The sequence below is a fragment of the Polyergus mexicanus genome, unplaced genomic scaffold, assembly GCF_030449975.1.
Source record: "Polyergus mexicanus isolate NDT 795.1 unplaced genomic scaffold, iyPolMexi1.0 SCAF_2, whole genome shotgun sequence".
NCBI lineage: Eukaryota > Metazoa > Arthropoda > Insecta > Hymenoptera > Formicidae > Polyergus > Polyergus mexicanus.
Window position 1 is genome coordinate 7,574,345 of NW_027223322.1, and position 20,540 is coordinate 7,594,884.

At 30.6% G+C, this 20,540-nt stretch overlaps 2 protein-coding genes across 6 annotated transcripts; one reads left to right on the top strand and one right to left on the bottom strand.

Moving 5' to 3' along the window:
- Positions 1 to 583: 583 nt before the first annotated feature.
- On the bottom strand, positions 584 to 12,843 carry Usp47 (ubiquitin specific protease 47). Of its 4 annotated transcripts, none has more exons than XR_011448870.1 (18): positions 10,683 to 11,066; positions 10,360 to 10,569; positions 9,965 to 10,268; positions 9,677 to 9,855; positions 9,357 to 9,531; positions 9,174 to 9,295; positions 8,905 to 9,098; positions 8,600 to 8,814; positions 8,299 to 8,522; positions 8,043 to 8,210; positions 4,697 to 5,075; positions 4,243 to 4,605; positions 3,597 to 4,034; positions 3,255 to 3,508; positions 2,808 to 3,170; positions 2,557 to 2,726; positions 2,280 to 2,480; positions 584 to 1,591 (listed from the first exon to the last, which is right to left on the bottom strand). XR_011448870.1 is itself a non-coding variant. In XM_070315738.1 (18 exons), exons 3-18 carry the CDS (start codon positions 10,564 to 10,566, stop codon positions 2,330 to 2,332), a joined length of 3,906 nt encoding a protein of 1,301 aa, XP_070171839.1. In that variant the 5' UTR covers positions 10,567 to 10,569; positions 11,524 to 11,607; positions 12,451 to 12,843; the 3' UTR covers positions 1,598 to 2,329. The 4 variants fall into 4 exon arrangements, 3 of the variants coding, with proteins under 3 accessions (XP_070171839.1, XP_070171840.1, XP_070171838.1); XM_070315738.1 differs by lacking the exons at positions 584 to 1,591; positions 10,683 to 11,066 and adding exons at positions 11,524 to 11,607; positions 12,451 to 12,843 and having other exon boundaries at positions 1,598 to 2,480; XM_070315739.1 differs by lacking the exons at positions 584 to 1,591; positions 10,683 to 11,066 and adding an exon at positions 12,451 to 12,843 and having other exon boundaries at positions 1,598 to 2,480.
- Positions 12,449 to 20,439, top strand: LOC138944772 (small G protein signaling modulator 3 homolog). 2 transcript variants are annotated; one of them, XM_070315741.1, is made up of 16 exons: positions 12,449 to 12,838; positions 15,397 to 15,756; positions 16,209 to 16,390; positions 16,562 to 16,660; positions 16,824 to 16,987; positions 17,051 to 17,261; positions 17,357 to 17,487; positions 17,581 to 17,814; positions 17,901 to 17,995; positions 18,078 to 18,223; positions 18,338 to 18,435; positions 18,523 to 18,702; positions 18,811 to 18,921; positions 19,001 to 19,311; positions 19,383 to 19,543; positions 19,629 to 20,439. In XM_070315741.1, exons 2-16 carry the CDS (start codon positions 15,688 to 15,690, stop codon positions 19,819 to 19,821), a joined length of 2,385 nt encoding a protein of 794 aa, XP_070171842.1. In that variant the 5' UTR covers positions 12,449 to 12,838; positions 15,397 to 15,687; the 3' UTR covers positions 19,822 to 20,439. The 2 variants fall into 2 exon arrangements, with proteins under 2 accessions (XP_070171842.1, XP_070171843.1); XM_070315742.1 differs by lacking the exon at positions 12,449 to 12,838 and adding an exon at positions 15,206 to 15,220.
- Positions 20,440 to 20,540: the final 101 nt, after the last annotated feature.

Here is a 20,540-nt window from a genome sequence, read left to right on the forward strand (position 1 = left end):
GAACTCGAATATATCGAAGTGTTGAAGCCTCTTTTCCGCGATGCTGATTGACTGTCTCGCTTATGAACTGCGCTTGCTTCATTCGCGTTATTTGCAACTGTCAAATCATGCGAATTTTGACAGTTTGACAATTTGTGAAAGAAAAAGTTAAAGTTAGGAAAGAAAAGTTAAAAAAATTGGAAAATGTCCATAAATAAAAGCATGCCTCTGTTGTTCTAGTAAATTAAAAAAATATATGAACATTTTTTTAACTTATTTGGAATGATTTTAATCATCATGAATTAATACTAAACTGATTAATACAATTAAAGTTATTAGGGATATATCAAATTCTTTATTTCTTTTATTGATTTATATTTTATATTATATTATCTAAATAATATAAATATTTAATATTTAATATATATTATAATAGAGTTTTATAAGAAATGTTTTTATTGATATATTACTTTTAATGTTTTCAATGTATTGCATATATATATATATTTCTGGCTATGATCGGATAAGGATAAAGGTTTGTAAAATAGGTAATCGTATATCTAAATGATACTCAGACATTTCAATATTTCATTGTTAATACTGTAATTATAAATATAATTTGTTTCACACATAACTTCAGTGTATTATACAGAGAATAATATTTGATTGCTGATGAGTGGAAAGTTTCAAATTACAATCCTATCAAGAGAGATATATACCATAATCTTACAATCAACTTATTCGCAAAAAAAATTAAATGTATAATTCACAACTTTTATTGTTATCTATCCTGCTAAAAGATAGCATCAGCATCAATATTTTTCATTCGTTCAGCAATTATAAAAACATTAATCAAACAACGTTTTAAGTCTAGTTTCAGGTGATAAATAAAACATTAATTATAGAGAAGATAACAAAATAAATAAAGTTATAACAAATAGAACTATTGTATTGCCACTTGGTCCAGTTCATCAATTTTCATTTTTAAGAGAAAAAAATCATTGGAGTGTCATATAAAAACAGGTTTTAGTTGAGTGGATAGTTTCAAACGAAAACAACAGCTGAAGCAATAAACGTTCATTTTTCATAAATTAAAAACACCCATATCTCTTTAGATGAAAATATTTTTGATATTTATGTTTATTATTGCAAAAAATAGAAATATGATGAGATATAATAGAGATATGATGAGATATATACATCATAAAGTAAAAATACAATAATCAAATTTAAATTAGCCCATCAGTAATGTGTTTTCTCAGATTTTCTATATTAATAACATAATAAAAAGAAAATGTGTATATAAATATATAATATATAAAAATATGTGTATAATAAAAATTATCTATTTCTTTCAACATTTCTTCTTCTTAAAATATTATTTTTGTTATTTTCGAATTTATGTACATTAAGAGTTGAAATATTGGTTAATTATAATTAATTAAAAAATAATCACGTATTTATTATAATAATTACATGATTATATTACTTGCCAGATTAATTCTGTCATACATATTAGGAAAATGATTTTTAAAATAAGTTACTTCATCAAATAGCAAATGTGAAAGCTTAATAAATAAGACTTGAAGAATGTGAATTAAACATTGTTGTGCTAGAAAAGAAACAAAAAAAGTATTGTCAATATGAAAGTTCTTGTATACAGCATAATTTTTAAATAATATATAATATATAATATTATATAATATATGTAACTCTGTTTCAATAAAGATAAAAAAAATTTCTAATTCATTTTAAAGTATATAAGATATAAATTCTTTTCTATCTCTATATAGAAAAAATCGAGCAATTTATGAAAATATAATAAAGATAATAGAAATATAAATTATTGTGCCAGTTAATAATTCGCATAATTTTTCATCAAACACATTATCAAGTAATTCACTTAAAACCTGTATAAAAATTCATTAGCACATTATTGGATTTTTTATGACTAATTATGCTGTTTAATTTGATTCTATAGATAAAAAATTGATTCAATAGACCAGGTGATATACCGCATATATTTTACACTTCATATAAATTCTAGAAATCTCGAAATCAAGTATAGATACCAAGATCTCGATATATTATGTATTACTATATAACAATTCATGAATCCAAACAGTCTTAAAAGTCCAATAGTTTCAAAGGAAAGCCGAAAACCCTTAAAAACGCGAAAGCTTTGAAATGCTGAAGACTCATTGAAACACAAAATATCTTGTAATTGATGACATGTCGATTTCACAAATATCCAATATGCAAATAATTTACATGCAAATGTTTTGTGTTCACACACTTGCCTATTTAATAATTGGTTTTTAAGAGACTCGTGCTCTTTCTCTATGAACAATCATTCGGTATCCAAATATATTTTAAGTGCTCTCTCTCGACGTGGACTGTAACTTGAAGTAGTAGTAAGCGGCGTTAAGCGTGAATTTTCCTTAAAAGCAATTTCCATTACCTCATCAGCATTTAACTGTTTTGGTTTTTCCCTATTATCCCTAAAAAATTAAAAATTATAAAATTAAAGAATCATCAAAATCACACATCCCCCCTTCCCTTCAATAGTATAAATACCTGTATAAGAAAACGGCACCATCTTCAAAATTGAAAGCTAGACTATCATGATGTTCGTTCCAATCAAGCTCATTTTGAATTCGAAGCACAGAACAACTGTCACATGGAAAATTACCTTTTCCCTTTGCTATATCTATATATTCCTCTGGAATATCTGATATTGAAGAAAGCTAAAAAAAATAAATGGCAATCTACTTTATTTTATCCTTATAAAAACCCAATTATGTGAAAAGTGATTTTTGCATGTTTACCTTCTTTTTTAATTCTTCGACGGTTCTATTATCCATGACAATTTCTTGAAATTGTCCTAGTTGCAATTTTGCTGGTAACCACCTTCTGACAAACAGAATGATTTGATTGATATCTGTGACTGTCTCTTTATCTGATAATTCTTGAACAATCATTTCAAATTGCGCGTGAAATCGGAGATCCTCGAATTTCTGTTCGTTTAGGAATACTTTTGAGGGTGTCTTATAATATTTTTTTCTAAGACGGCATTTTTCATACGGTATATCTATATCATATTTTCTCTTTATTTCTGCCAGTATTTCTTTTTTCGCATGCCCGACTGTCATATCTTTCGAGACGATCCATTCGCACAAAAATTTGTAAGGCTAATAACAAAGTTTAATTTATTATAAAAAAAAAAACAACTCTTGTAATAATGTCAATATAAAAAAAGAAAAAATTTGACAAACCTCAGTGGAGTCGATCAATAGCTGATATAATTTTACTTTGAATTCTCCACTACGCAAGGCTCGTCCGAGTTTCACGTTAAGTCTCTCACGATCCTCGTACGAATTAAGCTGTTCTGTTAGACAGCTACATTCTGATTCACCGGAACTCGATAAACGAAAAACTTTGAAATAATCCATAGGTACATTTACGAACGGTTCTAAATCTTTTTTTAAAGTGCTAAATCTCATTCTTTTATCCACTAATACTTTAAGTACTGTAAAAAAAAAGAATAATTAAATTGAACAAAATCGAGACAATCATAGTCACTAACAATAAGAGAAAAATTGAATTCGAGGACATACATTTTTGTTGAGTACTATCTGTATATGGCATAGCTCTAAAATAATAATCAGAATCGTCATCAATATCCCAATTTTCTATTTCGAATTGCTTTGAAATCTTATAATCCCTATAGTTGCGCCTATGCCACGACTGCGGTTCAATGTCGACACCATCTGGCGCATCGCCGACTAACGTTTTATCGCTATCGCTAAGGCTACTATCTTCGCTATTACTCTGTTCAGGTGTATTCCACTCCTCAGCTTCGCCTAACTGAGGACTTATATTTCGAATGGTATCTTCGTTATTTCGTGTACAACCTTTTGAATTTTCATTGTATTTCAGATTAATGTCCCAATGCGACTCGGGAATGCACAGTTTAGGTGAACCATTGCTAACAAGCTTCTCCTTCTCCTCATGTTTATCATTTAATAACGGGATATTCAATTCTTCCAATGTTTCTGTATATAAGAAATTAGAATTTTTATAATTTAGTAATTACAATTGCATAACTATCATGTAATGTAATCTAACATTTTTTTATAATAACTATGTACAATTTCGTGCTATCTAAAGCAATGGAGATATTTTAGATAGTCAAATTAGATCGAACATATATTCTATATACTATATATACTATATATACTATCTAAAAGTTATATAAATTACCTTTGCTGATATCTGGTAATTGGACATGTAATGAAATAACATATCTAAAATTCTCTATGACTCTGTATACTGTTGATTCTTGAAAAGGTTTGTTATTATCTATGTCGTACATTGTTGATATGAATACTTTATTTGCATTATAAAATCCTTCAGTTTGAAGATCACTATCATCATTTTCTACAGGTCTAATCTCTGGATGCTTTCGTAATATTACTTTCATTTGCTTAGGATCCATATTAATAATTTTTCCTACGATTTGTTTATATTCTTTAACACTTTGCGACAAAGAACCTCGAATATCGATCGGACCGTCAATTACCTCCTCTCTCGCTACATCTATGACAAATACCTTAGTTGCAACTCCTAAAATATAATGTTCGAAAAGTTTACATAAGTTTAAAATGTTTCTACAATATATAATTAGTTATAAACATCCATCTAGTTGTGTACTCACCACCTGGTAAATATGTCTCAAACTTTTGATCTTTGCGACGAATTTCTAACAATAAATCGAATCGACGTGAGATACGCCATATACTTCCAACAGATTCATGTTCTCGATCATCGTAACTGCATTCTATTAAATCGGTATTATGTTCGTAACTAACTAAACGGCACTGATCTAGACTCACTACATTTTCGAGGCCAAATTTCTTATATGCTTTCTCTGTGGCCTCAGCCCATGTAATGTCAGACATAAAATATAATATGATATTCATCAATTTTCCTTCTACTGGATGATGACAGTATATTTTCAATCTAGGTATGGACATTTGTTTCTCACGATTTTTTCTATCATTATCATCATTTTCTTTCATTTTCTTTAATAGTTCCTACAAATAGATAATGATAAAACTTTTTTTTAAATCTTGAAGAAAAATAAAATACAATTAAATCACGGTTAAATCAGCCATTTGTAAAAAGAAATAGTTTTAAACACACGAGATAATTTAAGGCTCCTGAGTAGTCGCCGCGGCCATATTGGAATGATGACATCAGAAGCGAGAAATGACACGCTGAGAATTCTTGCGTGCCATTTTTAAATAAAAAGATATTTTAAAGAAACAAGACTACAGATCGCTTTAGTATACTCGTAAAATTGTCCGAAAACTAAGCTTTTCCTTTGACAATTAATAAATAACTGTAAAATGAGTGTCAAAGTAAGCCTAGTCATACGGGAAAACATATAGTTTGACAGCTGTCGAAAGAAGTGGAAAATGTTCTTTTTACATAATACTTAACTTGCTAAGCTTAGTTTTCGGACAATTTTAGAAGTTTCACAAATACGTTACACATCACAGCATTAGCATAAAGTGAATAATTACGAAATGGCACGCAAGAATAATTTGGGCTGCCAAAACGTCACTTTTCATGCCTCATAGTTCATCGATTTGCAACGTGAGGCGCTGCATAAAAATTCTGACATATGGGTAACACGCTGATAACTTGTAGCTAATACGTAACATATATATAATATATATATTTTATATATCTATTATATAGTGTAGTACTCTATTAGAAAAATACTTGAGCAAATGAAGGGCGCAATGCTCAGCCATTTCCCAAAAAATTTGATTTTAATAATATTTAAATAATATATTTTCTTATATACAGCTCCGTTAGGTCGATTATTAAAAAGGCGACGTAGCTCGGGCATTAAAGCGGGTGACTACCACGCATCAAACCCGGGTTCAATTGTTGTCCCTGGCACTTTTTTTCTCATTCTTTTTTATACAATCTAGCAACGAATATTTATTCATGTAAAATAAAGTTAATTAAATTAATTTTTTTTTAATTGCACTTTTGGAAGGCAATTTTCTTTTAATTTATTCAATTTAATTTATTCAATTTTAATTTATTATTTTATACATTCTATCCGATACAAAACGAAGTAAATAAAACGCCACTTTTTGAACATAATTATAATTTAATACAAAATTACAACAAGTAATTACGACAAGTATATCATCCGAATAATTGTAATCGATCTGTAGAGAATGTTGATGTTACTGATAATAAGGATGAATAAGTTTTGACACATTTGTTTGTAATTTTGTATTAAATTATAACTATGTTCAAATAGTGGCGTTTTATTTGCTTTATTTTATATTGAGTAGAATGCATAAAATAATAAGGTTGTAAGTTTAACAAAAATTATGCTCAGTTTCATGAATAAATTAAAAGAAATTGCATTCCGAAAGTGCAAATTAAAAAAAATTTAATTTAATTAACTTTATTTTACATGAATAAATATTCGTTGTTAGATTGTATGAAAAAAGAATGAGAAAAAGAGTGGCAGGGACAAGAATTGAACCCGGGTTGGATGCGTGATAGTTACGCGCTTAATGCCCGAGCTACACCGCCTTTTCGCTAATTGATATAACGGAGCCAGATATATGAAAGCCATATTGTTTAAATCATTTTCTTGGAAATGGCTAAGCATTGCGCACTATCCCTTTGCTCAAGTATTTTTCTAATAGAGTACTACACTATAAAAGCCTTTTTCAATTCGGTAATCCTAAAGTCGCGTCCTCCCCTGCTAGTCACAGGAACGTACGCATCATAAATATAATAGCACAATACTCTAGTTCTCTAGTAGTAGAGATTCTCATTAAAATTTTCTATTCAATATTTTATTTTGTATTAATAACAAAAATAATTATTATTCTGTTATTAATTACGTATATATACGTTCTATAATAATTTAAAATATTTATATTTTATGGTTACCAGAGTATTGTGCTATTATACATTTGTAATAGCACGTTCCTGGTTCCTGAGACTAAGTGATGCGCTCCTTAGTTACGATTTATGATGCGGTGATGCGTTGCTAAGGAACGAGGGATAAGAGGGGAGCAGCGAGCAGTAGGCGTGAGCTAAAAAATCCAGCCGAAAGTTACATATAAATCCCAGTTCACTTATATCAGTGCTGCTGGGATTTACTTGCACATTTCGGCCCGATTCTGTGGCTCACGCCTTTTGCCCCCCACTCACCGCTCGTGCGTTAGCAACGAGTTGCCAGATATGCGTGACTAAGGACCGCGACGCTTCGTCTCAGGAGCGTTTATATGTAAGAATGCCTAAATATAATAATAAGACAATACTTTTCTAAATACACCGCGAAAATTCTTAGAATTAAAAGTTTTTTTTCAATATTTTATAATTTATTGATATAAAATATTGAAGAAAAACTTTTAATTATAGAAAAGTATTGTCTTATTATTATATTTGGGCATTCTTATATACGGACGCTCCTGAGACAAAGCGTCGCGTTCCTTAATTACGCGTATCTGGAGACTCGTTGCTAACGCACGAGCGGTGAGTGGGGAACAATAGACGTGAGTCACGAAATCGGGCCAAAATGTGCAAGTAAATCCCAGCACTGACTTATATGATAAGTCGTTGAACAGGGTTCTTATTCCTACCGCAGCATCTTTATTCCTATGTCGCCATCGTCAACTCGGAGTTTCACGGTGACTACTCAGGAGCCTTAAAATAATAGTATTTTCTCCTGAGAATTTCATAAGGGATATTGCTGCCAAAAGTTTTACTATGACAATTTCAGATACTATGCACTCAATATTGTTTTTATCCAAAAATAACTTCTTTACTTTTGCAACTAACTCGAATAACAAATTGATCAAATACTTTGACTATTGGTTTCATTCAAACTATAAAAACTATTTTAATTTAACATTCAAACATTCCTATTTCGAATTTTTCAAACTAATCTACATAATTTGTTTTCAAATTTATATCTAAATTATGTCTAAATTCTAATCTTTACTTTAATCACATACTTGAATATGTCGTGGAAAATCTTGGGTTTGCATAGGCAAAGAATTACGAATACGATCAATTTGCCTATACATGAGCATATATGCATTCGTGCTGCTGCTATATGCACCACTATAATATGCTCTTGATGGTCCGCCGCCATATGTTTTCTGGATATCATCATGAGTTATCTGAAATTATAATCAAAATTGCAATTAAAAAAAATTATCAATGACATTAAGTACTCAAAATATGCTTTTACAAAACCGCTTTTCATACCTGAGTTACACTTTGGTCATTAAAACATAACCATTCTTGTGTTTTGAAATCTTTTATATAAGCGTAATAATGGCCTCCACTCGCACTGCCGCTGTGAATCATAATGGAAAACAGTTCGTACATATAGGGACCTTTTCCTAATATATAAGTACCGCGATTCTTGTCATTCTCATGATTATGCATAGTACAACTCGATGTCGATGGTCCATTGCTCATATCGATACCTGAAATTGGACATATACTATATCTTTTAATAATTCTAAAAATTGTTTTTATAAATAACAATATTCTGATGTTATACCTTCATCATCATCTTGATCATGATTAGCTGAATGATTACTATTGGAAAGACTGTTGTCGCACGGTACACAATCATCGTCTAAAGTACCGCTATCCGTTGTAGAGCTATCATCGCATTTGATACCTAAACCAATGTCTTCCTCACCACCAGGAGATTCTTGACTTGTTGTAGACGAGATGAAGGAATTTAAATTTAATATATCTGGGAACGTGACTCTGCAATAACAGTTTAGATAAAGATGCAAGTTTGCAATAAATAACAGAATTTTCACTATATAATATTGCTTACACACATAGTTTACATACTTATCATTAAGCTTGATTCTATGAAAGGTTTTGTAATCAAAGTCAAATCGTTTGAGATGTAAAGTTAACAGATATGGAAACTTTGTAAACTTCAATCCTTTATGTGCATCGCATTTTTTGTTGCACTTTTCACAATGATACTGATTAGTTCCTTCCAATGTTTCATATTGAACAAATGCTCTGATTGCTTCTTCCTATAAAAGAAATCTTTTTTCTTGTATACAAATATAAAAATGGCATTTCAGATCTTCCTATATGTGATATTTTACCACACTGTTATATGCAATATTGCTTCCGAATGGTCTAACTGGCAATGGGATGTCAAGAAATGTATCTTCTCTTGATTTTTCCGTTCCACATTCGAGACATTTAACATAATCAATCATCTTTCCTAACAATATAGAAGGCAAATTAGAGATTTTTTCCAATTCATATATGATGATATTTTGTACCTTCATAAAGTCTGTTGATTAGATCCGCCTGTTCTGTATTTTTAAATTTCTGTTCCAATGCATCAAACATAACTCTACAAAGTTCTTGAATGTCATGCTGCTGCCATGCTTCGGTAGAATCCCACCCAAAACTTTTAGTTAAGGAAGTAGTTTCCACTGCAGACTTTGTAGATGTCTGTTTAAAAAACATGATTGTGTTATGCGTATTGAAAACATGCAAATTTAATTAATAATAAATATTGTAGTAAACTTAGTAACAGTACAATAATACAGTGCAATAGTGCAATAATAAGTATACACATATTTTAAAGGTTTTATACCTGCAAATTGAGAAATAATTTCTGTAATTGATATGGTATGCTTAAGGCTTCATCTTTTTCAGAACCATCTATATATTCCCAATTATATAGCGCATTACGAAATTCTGGCGTCATATATAAAGCTTGGAGAAGACTATTCAAGTAGCAAGTCATTGCTTGATTGACTAAACCAACATAGCCTTAAAGAATTTATTAATCATTCAAATATATATTTTAATGAGAGATAGATCTGTGTTAATATTTATAAATTTATATTAGAATAATTTTTGTTACGTATATATTACGTACTTGTCTCAGTTTTAATGAAACTTCTAAAGTTGACTTCCTCTTTACCGTCTCTAACATCTTCTCTAACATCTTCCCTAACAATATCCTCTTCTCCCCACACATGTGGCTGAAGAGCTGGCGCTCCTGTGAGATTGTACGTTGGCAGATTATATTCTATGTTTTTTGGTGATGTTACATCAATAACAAAGGGTCGTTGCGGATCAACAACAAATAGAGTATTTTTTGATCCAGCCGAATTTGGATCACTCGAGAAATCCACACCAATTTCCTCCATTGTTTTGTCTTTCATATCAGCCAAATAAATCTAATATTGTACATAACATTAGACATTATATTAATATTACATATATATTTGCACATTATATATATAAATCATTATGTATTAAAAAGTTAACCATTTTGCATGATGTTGTGCATAAAATCAATCTAAAGCTATCCGGTGACATGTGATAATGTTCTTCGATATAATTGAAAAGATCTTTCGCGCGTGTAGATACATACAGGGAAAATTTGTCACTAGTGCAAAGTTTATGATTAACCTCACAAGGCATATTGAATTCAACCACACATATTTGAGTCTTTTCATCGGCTCTGCAAACCATGATCTGTAAGCAAAATGACATAAATGCATAAATTTTATAAAATCAAATATTTATTATAACAATTGAAAAACTACTATATCAACTAATCAAACCATATCAACAATTTTAAAAAATACCATATAAAATATTCTTCAAAATCTTTCAAGAACAATTGCATTATATGATAATAATAGAGCAAAAAACTTAACACCTCTCATTTAAATATAGTTTTTCTTTTATTAATGAGAGTAATAGAATTTCGAAGAGAGAGAGTGATTATTAAAAGCTTATCACAGATACTCTCAAGCAGACAAAAATTGGCATCATGCCACGCTGACGGCGGAAAATGAGCAAGATCTACGCAACACAGCAGGATGCTGTTCTGCACGGCATGACATAGTACGGAAAGCCTATAGAACCTCCAGCTATATTTAGAATGTCTAAACCAAGCTTGTGAAATGGCTCTCTTTTCTGAGATCACAACCCATCTCTCTTTCTGTCTCTATGTACTACCTCGTTTTATAACTTTTTTTTTATCTATGTGGCATACATAATTAAAATGCAAAATAATTATGACAATTGTTTTTTTTTATAATCATTATATACTACAATCTAAATATTTTACTTAAATCTATGTATATTCTATATTTCTACGTAAGTATTATATAAATGTATGAATAGTCCATATGTATATATTTCTTATACATTTATATATAAAAGTTAAAAAAATTTCTCTTTATTTTTATTTACCATTATAAAGAAAGAGAAATAGTTACAGATTTCTATATATATATATAAATAATATAAATAATATATAAGTATAATATAGAAGTCTGCGGAAATAGTTTTTGGAAAAGTATGATCAATGTCTGATTATTTATAGATAAATGATATATAAGATAGACCTACAATATATTTTATACAAAATATAAATATATATATGTGTAAATTAAACAAATTTTTATTGTTAAAACTTACTTAATCTTTATTGTACTGTTCTATTATTGATGTATACTTTAATGCAGAAAAAGCATGCTTATTCCTAATTAAAACCAATCCAACCTGAAAAATCAAGATCACATAATTCAAGGAACTGATTAGACAGATATTATTGTGAGAAATATGTGCTACTCAAAATAAATTAAATTCGTTAAAATACAAGATATTTTCTATTTTTTTTTTATAGTATTTTCTTTTTAATATGTTCATGTATTTGTAGTATGTTTTTAATTGCTCACAATGTAACTTTATCAGAAATGATAAAAAATTTTATATAATACAAAAAATCGTGCAATAAATAATTGACATTTGATAAATAATAATAATCAATATAGTAGCATATAAAATAATATAACCAATTAAAAAATATAATTGATTCTCGATATTTAACTTACAATATAAAATTACTACTTGCAGTTAGCATTCTAATCTGTTAGAGAGAGAGAGAGAGAGAGAGATATGATTCAATGTAACACACATTCACAAAGAAGAAAAAAAACAAGAAAACACAGGAAAGCAACAAGAAAACAATATTTTGGATAAATTGATATTTAGTCAATATTTTTTTCTAATTGAGAGAAATTCTCGAACTTCTCTTGGATTCAATTGTGCATTACGTTGCATTACGTACGCGTTATGTGTGCTTACGCGCACGTTATGTAAAAATGTACAAATAACTACTTCGATCGCGAGAGTATAACAACAACTATATATCAATGTTAAATCTGAGACGATACACAAAACTACTCAGGGGATAGGAATGCGTCGTCATGCCAGGAGAAGCTTATTAGACCCGAAGTTTTCCGATCGGCAGCGAGCATGAGAAAACGCCGCCGCGGTTTCGCGGGTCTCGTGACGCGCGCGAAATCGCGAAATGATCGCAGATTCGATTAAAGCGGGCATTACCGCGTCTGTGGCTGTGTGACCGGCGAAGTGGAATCTCGTGAAATGGCTGGGTGGCCGGCAGAATGAGTGTCCCTCGATGACAGGCCAGAGAGACTACTACCGATCGGTGCGTCTCCTCTGCGCGTGTTCCCGGCTTATTTCTCCGACAGATTCCGGAGTCCACTCCGATATGTCGTTTTCAAGTACGAGTCTAAGGATAAACTTGCCGGAATCGCTCGCAATTTTTGCACCAATATCGCTATTCAGGAACTGACCTCTTACCGAAATCACTGACACACGAGTAACACGCTCATTTCACGCCATATTTCCTCGGACGGCGCATCTCTCGCTTTCAAAAGGTGCTGCGCCCTGTTGTCGTTTTTTTGAAGACAACACGCAAGGGAGCACAGTACGTACGACTATGATTATAACTAATTGACTAAGTTCGTGACGATTGTGACGCAGAGGGTTAAGCATAGACTATAGACATAATATATCTAGATTCTAGATCATAGACATAGGCTGCGGTCGGGAAGACGCTAGAAATGCTTCGAGGCGTTGCATTAACCAATCAGAACAAAGAAATCTTTATTCTTTGCGTCCTGATTGGTCAACCAAACGCTTCGAAGCATTTCTAGCGTCTTCTCGATCTCAGCCATAGTATATCTAGAGCGAATGTTGAGGAGTGGGTGCCGAGGTGCACGAAAAAAAGGATGTACTCTGTTTCGTGCTCCTGCGTTCTCTCTCGCTCGCATGTTGCATGACGAAAGAGAGCGCTATGCTATATGTGCGAGCGAGAGAGAACGCAAGGGGCACGAAACAAAGTATGTCCTTTTCTACGTGCATCTTTACCCCCACTCCTTAAATAAAGGCAAACGCTCGGTCTAGATATATTATGTCTATAGGGTTGAGCGTCCTCTCTGTATGCCCGAAGGCTCGAGTTCAAATTCAGAATATTTAAAAATTTATTCGATCGCCATCTCTCTCGGCAATAGTATGAGGTGTATCTTATCCAACAATATCTTTCTAATATGGTCGTTTGGATTTAGAAACACATTTTATAAAGAGAAAAATCGATTTGCATATTTTCATTTAATTATTTTTCAGATAATTGTTTAAATACCCAGACAGCACAAGGATGTCTTTAGGACAAAGGGATGTATGTCCTGCCCAAAGGGCATCCAGGACATACATGTAGGATATCCTCAGGATATCCCATTGTAATCCTCAGATCTCCTCTGGATGTCCTGAGGAAGAGTAAATGATAGCCGTATATTAACCTCTGGAGAATCCAGGGAGATCCTGTGGAACATCCTAAGGATTTTTATAGGATATGTTAGGGATATGTTTCGTATGTTTCAAGGAGCAAATTTTAAAATTTTAATATAAATTAAAATTATGTTTTGTTATTTACTGCCAATATTAAAAATCTAATATTAAAAATAGTTCACCGTTCTTTAATATTTGAGGCTTTCGTGCTGTACATGAATATTTTAGGTTTGGCTCCCGGGTTTGAGTTGTGTAATATTTTCTAAACAATTCAATATCTGAATTCCCTATGTTGGGATTGCATCAGAAATTGAACTGATAGAAAATAATTACATTTGTAATTTCCTGTCAGTTGCTCTTTGCAAGCTTTATATAATTTTCATGACCAAATCTCAAATACGAGTTCGCGTGTCGCATAGCGGTAAACGAACGAACTAGGGGTTGAATACTATTGTTTGTAAAGTTTTTGGAATGTTGCGAACAGTAACATTTGTCATGAAATATTAAATAAATAATAATTTTGGATATATGAAAATGTGCGCATCAAATTCAATTATTAATATTAAACGAAATTAACGTTAACAATTAATTGCACATGTATATATCCTCTGGAAATCCAAAAGACATCCAATATAATAGGCAGGGCAGATATATCCTATAGACATCCAGGGGTTATCCAGTGGACATTTATAGGACATTAATACTTATTATAATACTTAAGATTTCTAAATTATATAAAATAGCCTAAAAATAATTATGTATGCATATTAAACTTTTATAAATATATTTATAATAATATCTTAAAACATCCTACAAATGTCCTGAACCGTCCTGGACATATTCAGGATGATCCTGAAGATGTTTTGTGCTGTCTGGGTATGCTCTTCTTCACGTGTTCTTCCCCCTTCTTTTAAGAGGAAAAAATTAAAAGATTTGAAGGCACGCGAGGAAGCGCATATTGAGTCAATTAATCTGAAAAAGAATTTTAATAAAAATATGCGATCCATATTTTTTTTTTTTTTTAAGTTATAATATTTTTACTAGATTATGACAATCTACATAAAATGTTTTCAAAAGTAAGTATAATTATATTATAATTATACGACTTTCGAAAATATACATATATAGGCGCAATCAGGTAAGAATAATAGAATATTGGAAGAGTTGGAACAATCTGTTTTCGCTAATTAAAAAAAAACAGCAGAATTTATATATCTGATGAAAAATATTTTTAGTTCAGATGATTAATGTAAAAAGTGACAGAAATCCATCCAAAAATATGTTTCTTTTTATGTCTGACCCCGATTTTCTATAGGATAGTATAGGAAAGGCTATAGATATAGTATATCTAAATCGAGCGTTTGCCTTTATTTAAGGAGTGGGGGTAAAGATACACGTAGAAAAGGACATACTCTGTTTCGTGCTCCTCGCGTTCTCCCTCGCTCGCACATAGCATAGCGCTCTCTTTCGTCATGCTACGTGCGAGCGAGAGAGAACCCAAGGAGCACGAGACAGAGTACAAGTACATCCTTTTTTACCTTGGCCCCCACTCCTCAACATTCGGTCTAGATATACTATGTCTATGAGTCTATGGGCTCATTCTCTAGTATACTATAGTATATAATTCGATGCTTTTGCGTCTTCTCTCTTCTCTCTCTTTCTCTCTTTATCCCCCTTTCTCCCCCTTTCTCGTTTTAGCATATCGATGCTTGGTGCACAGGAGTGCTTGATAATGTTAGATGAAATTGGGAATTACGAAATGTAATTATATATACAGAGAGCATTTAGAAAAAGCAATCACGTCAGTGTTTCTCGTGGGATTATTAGTTGGCACTGTGTCACTAAATCGGATATCTTCGGCTGGAGGCATAGAAAAATCAAAAAAATTGTGCTCGAGGCATCCATGTCCATGCACGTTGACAGCCGCAAAATGTCAATGAAGATTTGACGCGCTAAAGAAACGGGATCTGATGAGAACATTTCAACACGATGGATCTGGCCAAATCGTTTTTCAATGTTCGCGATCACGATGGTTATGTCGGGAAAGAGGAACATAATGTGAGTAATTGCGTGGATAAGTTTACAGTATTTTGTATTTATGCGAAACTTGATAAAGATGTAATATGAAATACGTGAAATAAAAAAATTTTCTAATAATTTTATTATATAAATTATTTTTGGACAGTTTATAAAGAGAGACAAAAACTTACAATATAGAGACGTAAGTTAACTAAAACAAAAGATACAATTGAATACAGAACCCAAAAATAGGTTTCTTTATTGTAATTTTAAAATTATATAGATTGACACATAATAATAAATGAACACACTTAATGAAAAAATATAAAAATGGAGCAATAATAAAATTAATGTATGATTTGATGATTATATAGTAGAAATTAAGAAATATCAAAATTATTTCTAAAGATTTCGACTTATATTAATGAAAAATAAACTATTTAGCTTTGCATATTTTATGTTTGATATAATTAATCATTTGGGTATTTTAGAAAAAATTGGAAGCAGCCGTCTCTGAAGATGAGGTTGAAGTAGAAATTGAAGGTTTATGCAATGAAACTCTGTCACCGGCACCAGGTGGTCCATTTTCAGCATTAACTCCATCTATGTGGCCACAGGATATTTTAGCTAAATTGAATCAACCCGATGATCCAAATTCACAACCTGAATATAGGTAAAATTTACATATATTACACATATACAAAAGTTTCTGAATTTCTACTCTAAATTTATATATAAAGACTAAATTATTTTCTACAATAAAAAGATTATTATATTTAGAAAATATACATATATAGATAGAAAATATAATATAGAATATAATCGTTTTAATTGTGAAATGTAGGTTTGATGAATTTGGTTTTCGTGTGGAAGAGGAAGATGGTCCTGAACAAAGTTCGAAAAAATTACTGGGAATACCATTTGTTGAAGATCCTCAACATAGGTTAATTATATTCTTTTCTTAGTACCTAATTTAAAATTCAATAGACGAATTTATAAATGTGTACAGTTATATGTATATGAGATGCAGAAATTGAGAGAAAGAGAGAGAGAGAGAGAGAGAGAGAGAGAATATAATCAAAATACATATTAATTTTACTTTTCAGATTGCAATGGGTCGCTTTATTAGAATTTAGCCATAATAAAGAAGTAGCAGAACTCTCTTGGCAAAATATGGATCGAAGATTACCTCGCACGGACAAATTGCGTGAAATGGTTCGGCGTGGAATACCTCATTCTTTGAGACCTCAAATTTGGATGCGCATGTCAGGTATAGAACAACACAAATGAATATAATAGACTGTAAATTATATAAATGTATTTTTAATTACAGGAGCACTCCAGAAAAAATGTTCGTCGGAAATAATGTACAAAGATTTAGTAAAAGCCTCAAGTATTGATACTTTAATGACCAATAAACAAATAGAGAAAGATCTCCTTCGTATTATGCCAGCCAATGCATGTTTCAGTCACCTCCATAGTACCGGTATACCTCGTTTAAGGCGTGTTATGCGTGCGTTAGCTTGGCTTTATCCTGATATTGGGTATGTAAAGATGCAAATGTGTAATTTTAAAGTTATTTTTTTAAGTCAAATATAAATAGAAAATATTAATATAATTTATTTTCTGCTGTATTAAGTTATTGCCAAGGCACGGGTACAATGGCAGCATCATTATTATTGCTCTTGGAAGAGGACGATGCATTTTGGATGATGGCAACAATAGTAGAAGATTTATTACCAGCTTCCTATTATTCTTCAACATTGTTGGGTAAATACATTCTTTGTTGATGTTATAAAACATTTTAAGTTTTGCAAAAGTTTATATTGTCAATTATATAATGTTAAATTATTATTTCTATAGGTATTCAAGCTGACCAAAAGGTGCTTCGCACATTAGTAACTAATTATCTTCCTGATATAGATCAAGTTTTGGCACTACACGACATAGAATTAAGTCTCATATCTCTGCACTGGTTTCTGACTTTATTTGCATCAGTTGTACACATGAAAATATTATTGCGAATATGGGATATGTTTCTCTTTGGTGGATCTATAGTTTTATTTCAAATCACACTTGGAATGTTGAAAATAAAAGGTATTTATATTTTATATATATATTTCTACTAATATATTCTTTCATATACAATCATACAAATTTATCGTTATTAAATATTTTTTCAGAAACAGATTTAAAACAATTGGAGAACTCTGCACAAATATTTAATGCTCTCTCAGACATACCAGGTGACATTGACGATGTGGATCAATTATTTAATGTATGTTTTTCTTGATATAATTTTACTAAAATGTATTATAAGTTTCAACATTGTTTTAATATCTATTTAATATGTATTTTAGGTATCTTTAGAAGTTAGTGGATCATTAACAGATGTATTAGTTGAAACTCATAGACGTCGTCATCTAGCATATTTAATGGCTGATCAAGGTGGATTGGTAGGGAATCCCGATGCGGTACCAAATTTACCAAAACAACACTTGAATAGGTGATGAGAAATATGTCTATCATTGTTATTATTAACATTGATAAATAATCACAATAATTAAAATCTCTTTTTCTATTTTTATATGTATATATTCTTTGCATATTATTTATATAGACGTCAAATGAAGCGAAGTAAATCAATGTTACAAACAATTTTATTTGGAAATGATGATGGTGAAGATGATGCAAAATCTAAAAATATACGTCAAACAGGTACATGCACATATACAGATTGTATAGAGATTTCTCATAATAAAATTTATCTCACTGTCTAACTTAATATGAATATAAAACTTTTAGAAATTCTAGTCGATTTAAGGGAAGCGGTTTTACAAGTTGCAAGACACTTTATAAATGTGGATCCAAAATTAAATAATATTGTTCTCATAGCAGATTATACTATGGAAAGTCATGCAAAAGATCATGACAATTATGTCAACGTATCACGAACGCGAAAAAGAAGAGCCAAAGCTTTATTAGGTTCAAATACTTCTCCTATTATTGCATAATAAATAATTTTAAATAATTTTGTAATAATAGTAAAATTTCGAGTCAGTTGAAGCTGTCTTACAATTGATCTTATTACAGATTTCGAGAGACACGATGACGATGAGCTCGGTTTTCGAAAGAACGATATAATTACAATCGTTAGTCAGAAAGATGAACATTGTTGGGTAGGAGAACTTAATGGACTAAGAGGTAATATATGCCTGAAAAATAATCTTATAGTATTTATTTTATGATGTTAAATACTTTTAAAGCACTGATGACATTTTAGGATGGTTTCCTGCAAAGTTTGTAGAATTGCTAGACGAACGAAGTAAACAATATACGTGCGCCGGAGATGATGCAGTTAGCGAAGCTGTTACCGACTTAGTAAGAGGTACATTGTGTCCCACCATAAAAGCAGTATTAGAGCATGGAATGAAGAGACCGTCATTTTTGGGCGGACCATGTCATCCATGGCTATTTATAGAAGAAGCCTCTAATAGAGAAGTGGAGAAGGATTTCAATTCTGTTTATAGTCGATTGGTATTGTGCAAAACATACAGATTGGACGAAGATGGTAAAGTTCTAACACCGGAAGAGGTACTATAGATTATATATATATTGCACTATTATTTTTTTCATATATGTTCAATAAAAAAATAATTTTTCAGTTATTATATCGTTGTGTTCAATCTATAAATCTAACACATGATAATGCACATGCTCAGATGGATGTAAAATTACGCTCTCTCATCTGTCTCGGATTGAATGAACAAGTACTTCATTTATGGTTAGAAGTCTTATGTTCCTGTGTAGAAGTAGTACAAAAATGGTAAATGTAAACACATATACTTTTTGTGTTAAAATTTATATATAATATTCATTACCTTTATTATACAATATATAACAATATTTAGGTATCATCCATGGAGTTTCATAAATAGTCCAGGTTGGGTACAAATCAAATGTGAATTGAGAATTCTAAGCCAATTTGCATTTAATTTGAATCCCGACTGGGAACTACCGCCCAAAAAGGAACAGTCGCAACCTTTAAAAGATGGGGTTCGTGATATGCTAGTCAAACATCATTTATTTAGTTGGGATCTTTAGCATATAAAATAATTGGATTAATGAGATATCTCTGGATAAAAAATGTAGCGCATTTTTTCGTATTTATTACTAGATTTATTTAAAGACTATTTTACGAATTCATGTACACAGACACACACACACACACCCACACACACACACACACACACCACTTTATTTAAATATCTTCTTCTGATAAAAAAAATTTTGACAATTTCTCTTATTTTTTTATACTTATTTTTTTATTTTATTAAATACGCATAAAGTTCCTTGATAATTAACAAGTTTTTTATTGTCTGAAATAAATCTTAATGATTAAGAATGATATTATAATGTACAAATAAATATATAATCTCACACATATTTATTATTTTATAGCATATAATTTATAAATATGTCATTAGAAAAATAGGAAAATTTAAAAAAATTTAAATTGTCTTATTAAATTATTTAATTTAAAATAATGTGGACACGAAAAATTGCCAATAATTTTTATAACTTTTCTTATATCTTGGTAAATAATTCTTTTTAAAAAACTTCAAAATTTTTTTTTAATATTATTTGTCAAAATAATTCAGTACTAAAATAACTAAAAAATAACAAGATATATATCTATAAAATAGGAATAGATTTTTAGATAAAAAGTCTTTGATAACCAAAGCTGCATTGTCTATCTATATATAAATGTTATTTTGTAATTATATATATCTTTATGAAATATTAGTTTTATATATTTTTTT

Excerpts from the sequence above, each read along its gene's own strand:
- Usp47 (XM_070315737.1), bottom strand. Across the intron at positions 9,532-9,676 it reads AATTATTTCTCAATTTGCAG|ACATCTACAAAGTCTGCAGT; the intron begins GTATAAAACCTT and ends TTTTTTAAACAG. Across the intron at positions 8,523-8,599 it reads TGATCAAGATGATGATGAAG|GTATCGATATGAGCAATGGA; the intron begins GTATAACATCAG and ends GTCCAATTTCAG.
- LOC138944772 (XM_070315741.1), top strand. The coding sequence starts at position 15,688 with ATGGATCTGGCCAAATCGTTTTTCAATGTTCGCGATCACGATGGTTAT. Across the intron at positions 15,757-16,208 it reads TCGGGAAAGAGGAACATAAT|AAAAAATTGGAAGCAGCCGT; the intron begins GTGAGTAATTGC and ends TGGGTATTTTAG. Across the intron at positions 16,391-16,561 it reads AATTCACAACCTGAATATAG|GTTTGATGAATTTGGTTTTC; the intron begins GTAAAATTTACA and ends TGTGAAATGTAG.